The sequence below is a fragment of the Watersipora subatra genome, chromosome 3, assembly GCF_963576615.1.
Source record: "Watersipora subatra chromosome 3, tzWatSuba1.1, whole genome shotgun sequence".
Lineage (NCBI taxonomy): Eukaryota > Metazoa > Bryozoa > Gymnolaemata > Cheilostomatida > Watersiporidae > Watersipora > Watersipora subatra.
In genome coordinates, this window is record NC_088710.1 from 59,631,532 (window position 1) to 59,647,234 (window position 15,703).

Below are 15,703 nucleotides of genomic sequence, written 5' to 3' on the forward strand. Positions count from 1 at the left end.
TTTACTAGTAGTAGTTGAATATGATCATTTACTAGTAGTAGTTGAATATGATCATTTACTAGTAGTAGTTGAATATGATCATTTACTAGTAGTAGTTGAATATGATCATTTACTAGTAGTAGTTGAATATTATCATTTACTAGTAGTAGTTTAATATGGTCATTTACTAGCAGTAGTTGAATATGATCATTTACTAGTAGTAGTTGAATATGATCATTTACTAGTAGTAGTTGAATATGATCATTTACTAGTAGTAGTTGAATATTATCATTTACTAGTAGTAGTTGAATATGATCATTTACTAGTAGTAGTTGAATATGATCATTTACTAGTAGTAGTTGAATATGATCATTTACTAGCAGTAGTTAAATATGATCATTTACTAGTAGTAGTTGAATATGATCATTTACTAGTAGTAGTTGAATATGATCATTTACTAGCAGTAGTTGAATGTGATCAATTACTAGTAGTAGTTAAATATGATCATTTACTAGTAGTAGTTGAATATGATCATTTACTAGTAGTAGTTGAATATGATCATTTACTAGTAGTAGTTGAATATGATCATTTACTAGTAGTAGTTGAATATGATCATTTACTAGTAGTAGTTGAATATGATCATTTACTAGTAGTAGTTGAATATGATCATTTACTAGTAGTAGTTGAATATGATCATTTACTAGTAGTAGTTGAATATGATCATTTACTAGCAGTAGTTGAATGTGATCAATTACTAGTAGTAGTTAAATATGATCATTTACTAGTAGTAGTTGAATATGATCATTTAGTATTGGTAGTTGAATATAATTTACTACTAGTATACAGATACGACCATTTACTATGATTAGTTAAAAAAATAACGAGCTGATAAAAGCATTTGATTAGAAACTACACAGTTCATTATTTTAGATAATCAACTCTCACTATATATTCAAGATTCTAGCTACACATAAATGATGCAAATTTGTTACACATGGAGTTTGTGAGCTAATCAAGCAGCACACTCACTTGAGAAGATGCTGGATGCTGTCGAGGACAGAGTTCATTGTTATGCATGGCACATTGATATCTGATTGGTCAGACCTCTCTTTAATATAAGGTATAAGCCGATGACAGACAGAGACAAGCAGGTCTACACAGCCTAAAATGATAACGTATGATCGTAATTATTAAATATAAAGTAGTCACATGGTAGTGTTTGCTGGTAGCTATTGAGTATAAAGTTGTGATACAGGCCCTAAATATCTATCAAGCCTTTCATTATATTGTGTATGCAGCAATCAGTCTGGGTAGTCAGTATTAGCACTTATTCATTCTAATTAGACAGACAACAGCAATAAATCTGATTTTACTAAAGCTGATCCTTTAAATCTTACATGAAAACAGATAAACGATGTTTGCTAAAAGTTTAGATTCTTTCACACAACCAAATGAGCAGGCATGCAATTTAATGCTGTACTGACTGAGTTTCTAGCAATGAACTCTACAGGCGATCAACAACAAGGAAATAAATACTTGTATAGCCTTGCAAATACCTCAACGAGTGTCACGGCGACCCTTAAAATAACTTCAGCGGGTAGCTTTGTGAATACATTGTTAAAGTTAATGATTAACTGTGTGAGTCTTTTGCTAACTGTTATCTGCTCAGGAATAATTCAAAAACACCAAATGTATCTAAAATCTTGGAGAACTAGTGAAACAAGAATGTCTGCTCCGTAAAAGTGAGGAAGAAGTAGAACAAGAGTGGTAAAGAGGCAGATCAGGAATACCCTGGTTGTAGAGCTCAGCTATTTCAGTCTCTTTGTAGTGGATAAGGGTACAATGCACTCCGGTAGCAAGCTGAAGAACTTGACTCAACGGGTTGCTGTGATTTTCCTAACAAACAAAACACGCATCATATTAGTTAACTGGAAAAAATCCATGATTTCCCTTCTAAAAACCATAAAAAGACTGAATAATTCAATAGGGCACTCACTTCCTAACCTGGCTGTGCATTGACTTCCATAACCTGGTGGGGTCTTCACTTAACCTAGTAAAGTGCCCACTTGCTTAATCTAGTAGAATACTCGCTTAACCTGACAAAGTAGGCACTTAACCTGATAAAATACGCACTTAACCTGACAAAGTAGGCACTTAACCTGATAAAATACGCACTTAACCTGATAAAGTATGCACTTAACCTAGTAGGGTACTCACTTCCTTAACATAGAAGAGTGATAACCGTGCTAAAATGGTGGAGGATTCACGAGAATGTTTTTCATGCTCAGTTCAATAATATGACATAATACTTACCTCGATGACTTGATAGAGTACTGGTAGAAGACCACAGCTCATAAACTCCCTACAACAAAATAGGGAACATCATCAATTGAACACAGTGCTATAAACTCCCTACAACAGGATAGGGAACATCATCAATTGAACACAGTGCTATAAACTCCCTACAACAGGATAGGGAACATCATCAATTGAACACAGTGCTATAAACTCCCTACAACAGGATAGGGAACATCATCAATTGAACACAGTGCTATAAACTCCCTACAACAAGATAGAGAACATCATCAATTGAACACAGTGCTATAAACTCCCTATAACAAGATAAGGAACATCATCAATTGAACACAGAGCTATAAACTCCCTACAACAGGATAGGGAACATCATCAATTGAACACAGTGCTATAAACTCCCTATAACAAGATAGGGAACATCATCAATTGAACACAGAGCTATAAACTCCCTACAACAAGATAGGGAACATCATCAAGTGAACACAGAGCTATAAACTCCCTACAACAGGATAGGGAACATCATCAATTGAACACAGTGCTATAAACTCCCTACAACAGGATAGGGAACATCATCAATTGAACACAGTGTTATAAACTCCCTACAACAGAATAGGGAACATCAACAATTGAACACAGTGCTATAAACTCCCTACAACAGGATAGGGAACATCATCAATTGAACACAGTGCTATAAACTCCCTACAACAGGATAGGGAACATCACCTATTGAACACATGGCTATGAAATAATTGATTCCCAAGTCTTAATATACAACAACATTTGGATAAAGGATGTTTCAGTACAGTGCGCTGCGTAGTAGCGGATACCTAGCTATTTGGGGTCGGAAGCTCATCAGATTTTGCAGCAATCTCAGAGCATAGGAAGGAATTGGGTTGAGGTCCATCAACAGTTGCTCAAACCTAAACAGAGCAACAAAAGTCTCATATACAGTAATTTCACCTAATTATCGACTTCAAGTATCAGAGGTTTTTTCTGTATCAGAGGTTTTCGGTGGCCTTCATTTGTATACACATAGCAATATTCTGTCAGTCTCTGTGCCTAATGCGTGAATGACAGCACACAGTCTATCGGCATAAAAGTCCGCTAGTATTGAGCCAGTTGAACTCAGCAATAAAAATATAATCTTTTTACAAGAATAGCTCAAGAACACTTTTCAACTATTGAATAGAATTTTACCACCCCTCCTCATCAATTATTCAGCTATTCTAACACTAATTGGCTCAAGAATATTAAGCAGTGATTTAACCTCTTTGATTATGCCCAGATGTTCAGTTCTCATTTATCCTTTAAGAATTTCAGTATTGTATATACGATGTACCATGTAAATACACCACATGTTCAAGGACTCGTACATGTATTTACACGTATAGTACTTACAAAAGCTTAAAAAGCAGCTTATGCATTAAGATTGTGGATCATACTAAATACGTCTAGTTTCCATTTCACAAAAAAATCCCACTTAGCAGGTCTAGAAAGTAGGAGTAGCGAGTATTACTGTAGTTTAATCTTGTCAAACCGATATAAGTAACTTCATGCCATCAAAATCTTGCAACAATGCCTAAGCATTCCTTCAAGCAAGTGTTCATTTAATAAGCTGCATCTAAAGGCCATTATTATAGACACCGGCAACCTGACAGTCTCGCACGCCATGAGAGTGCGCCATTGTACACATAACTATGTGCACAATTATTATTAGATTAAAAAGAAGGTCAAGTGGTGCAGAGGGTGATGAGCTGGGCTGGGAATCCCAGCATCTGGGTTTGATTACCGTGTGATGCTATCTTTTTTCCCCAGCACTCTTAGCGTGGCTTCAGACAGACGCGACTCTTATTATAATAGTAACATTATTATGGACGCTCTATATAATTATAATAAAGGCTCTTATAATAATAAAGATTATTATGGACATTATAGACATGAATCAGTGCCATATATACTAATAACTCACTGAGGCAGCAAATCTTTTCTAACAATGACCACCATCTTGTCAGCGCCTCTCTGCTGACTGTCCGTTAGATACTCGGTTTGCGAAAAGACGCTAGCCAACTCGCAGAAGAGCTTGAGAGAAAGAAGTTTGGACTCGCCTGCATTGTGTAATTTCTTATGAACAAAGTGTAAGTATCAGAAACATAATCAATAATCAGTAATCAATAGGCTGCACAATAAGTAACCTTCAATGTTGATAACTAATAATGAAACAAACTCGCAGTAATATTGACGATCTATAGAACTGAAGAAGAGTATATACGTAAAACATAAAAACTAAGAGAAAAGATGTAAAATGTTAAGGATGAGGAATAAGTACGGTATTCTAGGAATTATATGATTAAAACTGTTCAAATCACTAAACTTGAATTTCACAAGATGGTCGTTCCAGAAGTAGTTTTATTCTAACCAAATGCCTGTTATGTTCTTCATTAGCATCATTACTAACACTTTACGATTCACAATTAGTTAAATACTTGTCAGTTAAACTTATAATGATGTAAAAGTTGAATGTAACGAAACTTAGCACTTGATGGTTTTACTTGATGTAATAAAATCTAAAAGTTATGATTAATATTGTAGGCTGTTAGTAAAACATACCAATAAGTGACAAAAATATTGTTACTGCCTAGAATTTGCAAGGTCATCCTATAAATGGTGTTGACGAAATGTTCCTGATGATTTCCCAAACGCAATGTGGCATTTTACCTGTTAATAACTACAGAGACCTTTTTTGGCTACCCAATTATCTGCAATTCAAACTTCTATTCAGTATAAAATTCAGAGGCTAAGTTAGGTATTATTGAAAAGAGTCATTAGTATAATACCAGCCCATGCAAAGTTAGTGATAAAAAATATTGCCTACCCTGTTCGCTGAGACAAAGCTCAGAGAGCGATTGGGCAATTTCTGAAGTCATCACATTCTGGTAGGTTGCAATTAAAGCGGGTTGCTGCATAATAGTCTCCATTACTGATAGTACAGAATGTACAAACTCTTCTCGTGGCACACCCACATTTCCTGTCGGTAGGAGAGTACACTGACAGTTATATCCATATGATACTCATATCCATACAACCACAATCAGCTAAAACATAACTAAAACAGCAGAAGAGAGACTTGAATGACAACCAACCTGAAGAACTGAGTCCTGTCTCCCCACTGTCTACCATAACTGTGTGCTCCAAGAGTCGGGCTACACATAATATGAACTCTTCATTTACTATGTAAGGACGGAAAACTGAGCTACTGACTAGTGGTTGCAGGAGATTGACTACAGGAAGCAAGTGCTTGACCTGCTTGCCCTGAGCAGCGGACAAGTGTTTCCTTCCGGATATACTGTTAAGTAACTGAAGAAAAGTATCTACAACAAAGAGAACACAGCATGACACATTCAAAATGGCGTAAGAAAGCAAGTTTCCCTCTATATAGCTGTATAAACTTGACATAGCCTAAAAACGACCGTTGTAAACAATTTCATCAAAAAAAGGCTAAATAGTAGTAGATTCAGCCCACAGAGGTGCAAAAAATTAACAGAAATTGCACAATGATGACGTTTTGTATTCTGCTAAAAAATTCAGTTAAGAAATCACTGATACGCAATTAAAGTTGAAGGCGTCCTAAAGACTTTCATTGTTCAAAAGCAAAATTTTAGATGACATCCAATATTTTACGATGCCACATAATGTAATGGAGCCTTCTGAAAGTCAAAATAAGACCTCTAATGTCGACCTGTCTATAATACGCTATCACCTGCAAGGGTTTTCATGTGTTGTCAGCTGTCAAACAGCTGATGCAAGAAAATTCTCACCAACTATGAGAGGAATGCGTCTGGTGACTTCAGTGAGCAGGCTGTTTAAGCAGATGTTCAAGTACTGAATTTGGTTCAACTGCTCTGGTTTGTCTGTCTGGTGCTGTTTCTTCTTATCCCGTTCCATGTACATTATTAATCTAGCAAACCAAATTTAGTTATTTCATTTTAAAGAAGTTACACATTAATGCAAAGGCGACATACAAAGGAATCTCGATGAAGCAACTTACCTGGACTGGCAGAGATTGAGAAGCTGCTCGCTGTCTTCCTGTATAATGATGTAGATGAGCACAAAGGTCTTGCCTCTCACCACGCTGGACGTACTCTCGAGTAAATGCAGAGCAGTAGTGAACAACTCCTACATAAATACCAGTATCCATGTCTGCCGAACAGTCTGATAACTGCATGCCGCTAACAAATCCACTAACATCAGAGGGAAGACAACTAAATACACTGAATGCGAGCAACGCTGACGTTAGCAATCTATTGATGTTCGTGTGACAAGTATTACATGCAGTGAAGGACTGCTACTGTCATTCTAGTTAGCTGAGCCCATGAATACAACAAGTTTAACTATGAGAGTAACTATGAGAGTATTTTTCAATCCATGCTCATCAATCTCGACCATGATTTCATCCTTTCGAACTATGAGAGTTCTTTCGATCCATATCTGTCAACAGATATGGATTGAAAGAACAATCAAACTTTCCCTTTTAAAATTGCTAAATTTCGACCTAGTTTCCTAAATCATTTTTTACGATAGCCTAACTTTAACACAAATATATTCAATATTTCTTTATATACTTTCCATTTTGAGGCAATTCCTTGTTATTTGCTAATATGTATGGTCAACAACACAACAGCATTAACAATCAGCTGCCGCAGAGTCTTTATGATGAAATAGAAGTCTGTGGTAGAATAGGAGAGTTTCCCATTACCTAAACCCTTTCGTCTGCCAACACATAGACTATATTCCATGTTCACTCAGTGCTAATGGCACAAGTGATGTCACAAACTGCTGAAAACAAGCAGAGTCATAGAAGTATCGACCGACATCGATTCACCTTCAGAGAAGAGGAATATGAAGCATGGCAAGAGTGTTCTATGATAGAGGTTAACTCAGCATTCATGCTAAAAAATAAAGTGCTTTACTCATTGCCTAGTCAGTCCAAGTCTGTCATCCCATCTGATTCGTAACTCTAAATGCATATGAAGACGATAAGACTCTACCTTCTGAATGAGGTACTTCTGTTTGTGTTGGCCACGGCTGACTGCTTCGCACAGCATTGTTACATAGGCTTGCTGAATCCTGCTAGATGACGAGGAACTTATCGTGTTTAGTAGGTTGGGAAATCCTACTTTTTCAATTACAGACTCAAACACTCCGATACTGTTCTTTGTAATCCTGCATAGTGCCTGCAAGAACAGAGCATCTAAAAAAAACTTTGAGCAGACAAGAACCTTGACTTTAAAAGACCTCTATCAACCTGATACAGCAGTAACTTTTATATTTTGATTTGTCAAAATCAATTTTCAATTGCCTCCCTTCGTCTGCTATTTATGGAATGATAGGTTCAAATTTTTAGTAATCTGCATTGTTACTGCTGTCTATGTAATACTTCATATAAACATATATAAAATAAATAATAATATAGAATAAACCGTCGAAAAATTGAATGTGTTCAAATATTTAGTTCAGTTAAACATAGGAGACACTGTTTTTATAATAACTGAAAAAGTTTGATAAAACGAAATCCCAATTCTAATAATATTATTTGTTGCAATTAAGATATAATATTACTCGTATCAATAGACTTGAGTTTTTAAGCAACGTCTATTTGAGCATTTAAAATTTATAATAGCACCGTGAGATACGAACATTGTTCGTAAGATTGGTTGTCACAACAACTATGAGACAGTGTTGAGCAGCATTCAACGAAAGCCTCAAACAAAATAATATGATGCAGTTATAATGTGTCAGCCATGGCATTAGGTTTTTAGTTAGACAAGTAGATAGTCGACTACATAAATAAAACGACAATAGTTCATATTCATCAATATTATGAGTGACAGCTCGTGTGCAGGGGTGCAGATCAATTATGAAGTGTTGAACAGCAAGAAAACACACCTGAGTAAAATAAAGTTGTAACAAAATGTAGAGGTTTGCCGCTATCACATCTCCAGTAAAAACAGTAAGAAATAAAGAGGTGTCAGTTCTAGTTCAGGCAGGGCAGCAGTTATTGACCAGCACTAGTTCAGACAAGTTATTGATTGGTACTAGCTCAAAGAAAGCAGAAATTATTAGTCAGTCCTAGTTCAAAGAGAACAGAAGTTATTGGCCAATTCCAATTCAAAGAGAGTAGATTTTATTGGTTAGTACTAGCTCACAGAGCGAATTGTTTTGGTCAGTACTAGTTCTTACACAGCCAACAAAAGCAAATAGATGTATATACACAAATACACATAGAAAGTTACTAGACAAGATCGATCATTCTCCTGACAAGTTAAAGACCTTGGCCAACTGGTACAATTTCGCTCAATGCACAGTCTGCATAAAAATTTATCTGTTTACATAAAAGCACTCTAACAATGACACCCTGTGGTGAATAACGAACAAACGTTAGAATGACAGATGGGTAGCGTGTCTAAAGAGTTACTTCCTAGTGTATCAACTGTCCAGCAACAGTTTTGCTGATAAAAAGTGATATTTGCTTACCGAAAGTGCGGTAATCCTTGGTGAGTCGACGGATGAGTGAGTGCAGAGGTACCAAAGTGACTGGCCCACCTCATTTGTCACAAATTTCTACAAAAATCGCTACAGGATAATCACAGAGGTACAGCAGTACCGGTATGCTATCAGCCATCAACAGACATTAAGACATATGTATGCAACAAACTATTGTAGGTACAACAGCATTCGTTTCCAACTTATCATATTTGGAGTACACAACACACCTGACACACATCCGTGTTTGTTGCCACTATGTTTTCAATAGTTTTGGCAGCGTAGTGATGAGTCACGATGTCATCACCTTCTTTGAGACACTTGAGTATCATAGTGAAGGTGAGTGAAGGGATAGCAGATTTGTTGCTGTCTTTAACAGACACCGGGCAGTGCTCGCTGACTCGGGCTATAAGAAAAACGATCTCTCCAAGGGCTGGCAGCAGTACACTCTTCAGTTTAGCGTTGCGGAAATTCTCCCTCAACATGTCTGTGAGGATGACTGCAGCCTGCAGATAACAAAACATGATTAAAATTATTGCCCCAACTTGGTAGTAGGTTAAATTTTGAGTTGACCTTTAAATAAATTTAAAACTCTTGCAGTCTCTCAAAATCACATAAAACCTGTTACATCAACTCTGACATATACGCAGTAGTTACTGTAGTATATAAAGTTACTCCGCTGTCACTCAGCCATGAGTTGTCTACCAATGAACGTCTGTTTAAATGAAAGCGGTGAATAAACGTGACAAATCACAGATGCGTAGATGATGGCACCTCAGCATAGCTGCTGTCAGGAACGCTGTCATCGCAGTTCTGAGCCAGCGAGCCAATGAGACGAGAGATTTTCATTCTTCTACAAAATAGAGCAAAGTTTGATTAGTGTTCAACATGAGAAACAAATAACAGTTTTATGGCCTATGGGAGTCATGCCTAATAATTTGAAAAATATGTCACGTCTACTCCAAAACTGGTGCGAACTACATCCAATCAATTGTACTTCTAGTCTTATTTATGGCTAGTAAGTAATAATGCTCAATAAATAAGCTGTGCTCTCAGAATGATACTTTATATATTATAATACACAAACTATCTTGAAGAAATTAAAATCAGGTTTATTCGGTTTATAAAAAAAATTTGCTTTTTTTAAAGTATTATTGCTATTATTAGTATTTTTATTATTAAATTAAAAATAGATGCATTCCAACAAACAGCATTTATAATTATTTGAATTCATATGACAATGATAACTATTGAATATTATTTAATTTGTAATATAATAATAAGAAATCCAAAAATAACAAAAGAAGATGAAATTTTTTTTATAATATTTGTACAAATATTCTAAAAAACTAGCAAGTAAAGAGGAGAAGATAGAAAGACTCCCTGATTACAGCAAGCGAATCCTTGTGTTCTACTACCTAATACTGCACATGATAACAAACATAAATGAAGTTTACAGTCAGCCCATTGCATCACATACTAGTAAATATAATAACAAATAAGCAATCATATATACGAATATGTATCACGTGTAGTGATTTGAATTAGCATATGAAGTTCAACTCCTGAATATTTTCAGTAGTGTAGTTCAATGCACTTGAACACTAGGGTCACTTAATACTGAACTAGGGGCATATACTACTGAACTAGGGGCATATACTACTGAACTAGGGGCATATAATACTGAACTAGGGGCATATAATACTGAACTAGGGACATATAATACTGAACTAGGGGCATATACTACTGAACTAGGGGCATATAATACTGAACTAGGGACATGTAATACTGAACTAGGGGCATACAATACTGAACTAGGGGCATATAATACTGAACTAGGGACATATAATACTGAACTAGGGACATATAATACTGAACTAGGGACATGTAATACTGAACTAGGGACATATAATACTGATCTAGAGACATATAATACTGAACTAGGGTCACATCATACTGAACTAGGGTCATTTACCACACTTACGTATCAATGTGGTTGGCATCTTTGAGCTGCTTTGTCAGTGAGAATATCAGGTTGCGACGAACCAAATATTCGGCAAATGCAGTGTTAGCACTGACTATGGTGGCATACGTCAGAAGATGCCCTCTTTTCTGAGTGGGTGGTCCTTTTTCTTCCATGCTAAGTAAATCTGCGAGTGTCGTGAGGTGTTTCTCGCAATCTTTTTTGTTCATTCCGGAGAGTTTGGCAACTGCAAAAATGCAAACTTGAACTGAGTTAAACAAGGCTTTACGTATTTCAAACAATTAATTTGCTTGCATACAACCAATCACATAAGTACACATCGGCTCAAAGATGTGATCATGAGACATCGCACACACAACAATGAAATTATCGTTGTGTGTGTGTCTGCCTACACTTGTCATAGATAAACACATACAATGTTGACTGTTTGTTAAAACCCTTCAAACCCATTAGCTGAGTAGGATTGTTGGATATATTTTGGCAGTTTTATTTTAATCATTTGTGACAATATTTACAAATTTTGAATATTCAATTTAGAACTTGATGAATTGCAGTGTGGCCAGCTAAACAAGAAGGTTTACTCGATACATCGCGCTGCCTTTTATTAGTTCAGCGTAACTTTTTCACAGGAGATTAAAATCAATTCAATAGTTAGAAGAATGTAGCCATTTAGATTAATATGAAGACATGGTCTTGGTGCTTATTAGTCCTGCATGTCATGTCCGTTCACCTGTTGGCACATGTCATTCTACACTTGACTTTATGACTTCTACATTCACAAATGCAGCATAACAATAGACTTCCCCAATTTATAAAATCCATTTATTTTGAAGTAGAGAAATCATACTCCAAAATAGCTGGAATGACATGATAGACTCACCACTGTGTCCGGGTAGCTGCAGAGATTTCTGGTCATATTTAAGGGGAGGTAACTTCTGTATTTTGTTGTTATCCGATATGTTGGAGACAATCCAATCACTAGTGTAGTAGACAATCTCCAAAGCGTTAAACCCTCCACTCTCATCCTTTCGCATGATTTCACCTTCATCAGCTCTATTGCCTTGTGAGGTGAGGGGTCTAGAGCTCATTGTAAACTTTGCTGCATCCATGTCACCTCCACTCCCTCCTTGCCTAGACCTAGGTCTCAAACTTTCTGACAGATTGCCTTCTATTCCTCCTGCAAAGTTATGTAACCGTCAGCTAACCGGCATATCAGCCTCTCATTATGCTATAATGCATTCACTCGCACTCACCTTGTGTTTCAGCTAGAAGGGCGGTGAGGGGTCTGTCCAGACTTTGCCTCATCTCAACATCTTTGATATAACCGAGTACTGAGCCGGTCTTGGTGTGTTCCAGCAGTGTACTACTCGACCTATGAGGTTAGTGACAAAAAGAACATAAAACTATTACAATGACAAATTAGCTATATCAATAAATCCCACTTAGTCATTGTGCGTGCATGCGCGCATGCAGGTGTGTGTTATTTTATTGGTCACAACATGTGGAAACGCATATCGTTTTCACATTTTGTGGATTTCATCCAAACTTCAAACTCATATGCTCGGCGCCTTCCGTCACATCGCTAAGATATTTAGTTTAAACTCCTTCTGGTCCCTGAGAATCAGGCTCTTAAACACCCCCTCACCTGTTTGATAGAAAATAAAAATTTTATGCATCCCAGCTTACTTCTAGAAATACTTAATATCTAATAAAGTATTCTTTAGTACAATGACTCTTCCTACATTTACACTTAACATAATGATACAAGAGAAAACCTCTAGCTTTGTATAAGTTCTAGGCAAACTAGGTGCATGACCAGTCTTGGATGACCAATTCAAACTTGGCTAAAGTGGAGATTGATAAAAAATGAGCCAGTTCGTTCTGCCTATAAGATTATCATTTCACATAAAATCTCTGCGATAGTTCCAGTGAACGTTTCATGATTTTGGACACTTTGACATGACAGGGGTCACTTTGAAGTTGGACAACAGGTGCTCACTTTGATGTTAGACAACAGATGCTCGCTTCAAGTTACACAACAGGTGCTTACTTTCATCAGTTAGCGTGTAACACAAAATGGAATGTCGAAAAAATGTAAAGAAAGTTTTCACGATGTCAGCTGGTAAAAACAAGCACTGAAATAGCAATATAGACAGTTGTTACATAAATGCGTTAAAATATTAACACCAAAGTAAAATTGTTAAAACAATTTAAACTTGCAAATTAATATGAATTCAAGGAATATTTATAGAAAAGAGCACATATACTGTTATATAATCAAGCTGCCCCATTAGAAGTTTATGAACTAACACAATCACCAAAAAACAACTCAGTACAAGAAATACTACCTTTTACTCAAAGGCGTTGTACACCGAACTTCCTTCATGTCAGTGGAGACTGCCAACTCTGATTCACTGCTCAGGTGTTTGAGTTTTCCATTCCAGAAAGGATGCAAAATTACTTCCTCCCAATGACTCCTGCAATAAACACCAAAATGAAGCTGCAGAGGTAGCATAAAACACAAATTATAAATTAAGAAATTGTTTTAAAAAAACTTTGTCCACGAAACCATTCAAAACTGAACACTGTAAGAATCAGGGGCCACCCGGTAAGTACAGTACGTGTATGTCTAGCTACTATCAGGTTAGTCTCACCTCTCACTTGGGTCCTTCTTTAGCAGGCCTGTTATTAGATCTACTAAATCTGGTGATGGTTTGGCAGACAATCGGGATCCTTTTACAGATGGTGGAGGCAAATCCAAATGAATAATTTTGTTCACCAATTCACTAAAATTTTCAGCCTCGAAAGGCTTGCATCCTGAAGATAGAAACAGCCAGCATAACCATGTGAGCAATCTTCTATATATATATATATATATATATATATATATATATATATATATATATATATATATATAACTCGCATTGGTAATAGGATTTGTGTCCCTTGCCTAAGCTCTGAGCTGCACTGATGAGGCTTCAATAGCCGAAACAGTACTGTCTGTAGCATGAGTATATATATATATATATATATATATATATATATATATATATATATATATATATACATATATACAGTAGATGCAGTATGAACAGTCTCTTGCATGAAAGTGCTCAATATTAAAATAGAGCGATGTAAAATTGAGTAAAAATGAAAGTTAAAGTTAAGTTTAAAACAACTTTATTACTAATAGTTTCATATTGCCATGCAATAATCATCAGATAAAATTGTTAGCACTGAAAACGACTTATATAGATGGAAATAGAAGCGTAGGTCTTAAAATACCTAAATACACCACTGATACGTAGGATTAAAATTAGCAAGCAACATGATTTAAAGCCTCAACAATGCAGAAGTTTAGAAGTTAAGTCTTAAAATTGCTTAAAAGGAATTTGCCGGCATGTCTACATGTTGAAACTAGTTCGCAGCGTTTGTTTAAGGTAGCAATGTTGGGATTGTATATAATATAAAATTTCTCATACAGACATAGGTTGCATCTGCCTGTGGTCTTGTTGTATGATGTAGCTCTTTTGACTATGCTCCACTTGATGTTATATTCTATGCCTTGGTCTTTTAAGGTCCATATGTGCTTACTGAGCTCGGTGCTAGATCTTTTCTCTACATTTCTAAAGGTTGTCATATGATTGTAATAGCGTTGTTTGAATGTGGTGTCAGTCAATCCTATGTAATGTTCGTCCGCAGATTGATCATTGGTGGTGACTGTCGCCTTATATATAATTGACTTGCTCAGGCACTTTCCTTGTAGTGGGCAGCCATTCTTATGTCGGCAGTTGCATTCACTTGGTTCTGTGGTTATAGGGGTCTCATTGTGATGCTGCAGCAATCTGGTATTATGAGCGCTAATGATACTGCTCACATTGTTCATACAGCTGTAGCTTAATTTCACAAAGTTTCTATTGAAGATCTTACGAAGAGCGTGTGATTTAGGGAACTCTGTGTCCAGGATATTAAAGAAAATCTTACCGATGTTATTAGCTACATTTTTGCTGAATGGCGGGTTGTACCATAGTATCGGTCTTCGTCTGGTATTCTTGTCTCTGTTTTGCGCATTGTTTGTCGGGGCAGGCTGAAACACAAGCTTGTGTTTGTGTCCGCTTAGATTGAGTGCCTGCTGGTATATGTCAGTTTCGGTGGTAAATGTGGAGTTGTCTGATGACAGGCTGCTCAGTCTCCTATTTATACCTAGTGGTATGTTGTTTATTACTCCAAGTGGATGATTGGACTTGGCGTGTACATACTGTGGATGTGTATTTGGCTTGTGGTAAATTCTGTGTATACCGGTCGTCAGGTTTAGGTTTACATCTAAGAAGTTGGCCACCTTTTTGTTCGCCGATACAGTTATGCGTAGTCCGTTTTTGTGGAAGATAGAGCAGAGTTTTTTCTTGATTTTCTCAGCTTCTCTTGGGGTCTTGTTGGTTATTCCTAGGCCGTCATCTCGATATAAACCGAAAGTGTTGCCTATCTCATCTTGGATCTGCTTGAGTATATAGGCTCCAACCAGCTCACAGCATTCCGCCCCATCATAGCTTCCCATAGTAATGGGAAGCTATGATGGGTTACGACATATACGACATTACTATGGGAAGCTATGATGGGGCGGAATGCTGTGAGCTGGTTGGAGCCTATATACTCAAGCAGATCCAAGATGAGATAGGCAACACTTTCGGTTTATATCGAGATGACGGCCTAGGAATAACCAACAAGACCCCAAGAGAAGCTGAGAAAATCAAGAAAAAACTCTGCTCTATCTTCCACAAAAACGGACTACGCATAACTGTATCGGCGAACAAAAAGGTGGCCAACTTCTTAGATGTAAACCTAAACCTGACGACCGGTATACACAGAATTTACCACAAGCCAAATACA

The 15,703-nt window shown here is 36.6% G+C and overlaps 1 protein-coding gene across 1 annotated transcript; it reads right to left on the reverse strand.

Annotated features, from left to right (window-relative positions):
• Window positions 1–1,004: 1,004 nt before the first annotated feature.
• On the reverse strand, window positions 1,005–15,371 carry LOC137390807 (serine/threonine-protein kinase ULK4-like). Its single transcript, XM_068077124.1, has 19 exons — window positions 14,572–15,371; window positions 13,471–13,674; window positions 13,165–13,293; window positions 12,070–12,188; window positions 11,697–11,993; window positions 10,817–11,042; window positions 9,607–9,685; window positions 9,063–9,338; window positions 8,824–8,910; window positions 7,338–7,523; window positions 6,338–6,465; window positions 6,108–6,247; window positions 5,433–5,660; window positions 5,165–5,317; window positions 4,262–4,397; window positions 3,120–3,212; window positions 2,293–2,341; window positions 1,770–1,875; window positions 1,005–1,141 (listed from the first exon to the last, which is right to left on the reverse strand). The coding sequence occupies exons 1-19, from the start codon at window positions 15,369–15,371 to the stop codon at window positions 1,005–1,007; spliced, it is 3,573 nt and encodes a 1,190-aa protein (XP_067933225.1).
• Between the last annotated feature and the right edge of the window lie 332 nt (window positions 15,372–15,703).

Bases quoted from the DNA above. Each gene is read 5' to 3' on its own strand.
- LOC137390807 (XM_068077124.1), bottom strand. From the start codon at position 15,371: ATGGGAAGCTATGATGGGGCGGAATGCTGTGAGCTGGTTGGAGCCTAT. The intron at 6,248-6,337 runs GTAAGTTGCTTC...TTGGTTTGCTAG, and splicing joins CTCAATCTCTGCCAGTCCAG to ATTAATAATGTACATGGAAC. The intron at 2,342-3,119 runs GTATCCGCTACT...ATTTTGTTGTAG, and splicing joins TTCCGACCCCAAATAGCTAG to GGAGTTTATGAGCTGTGGTC.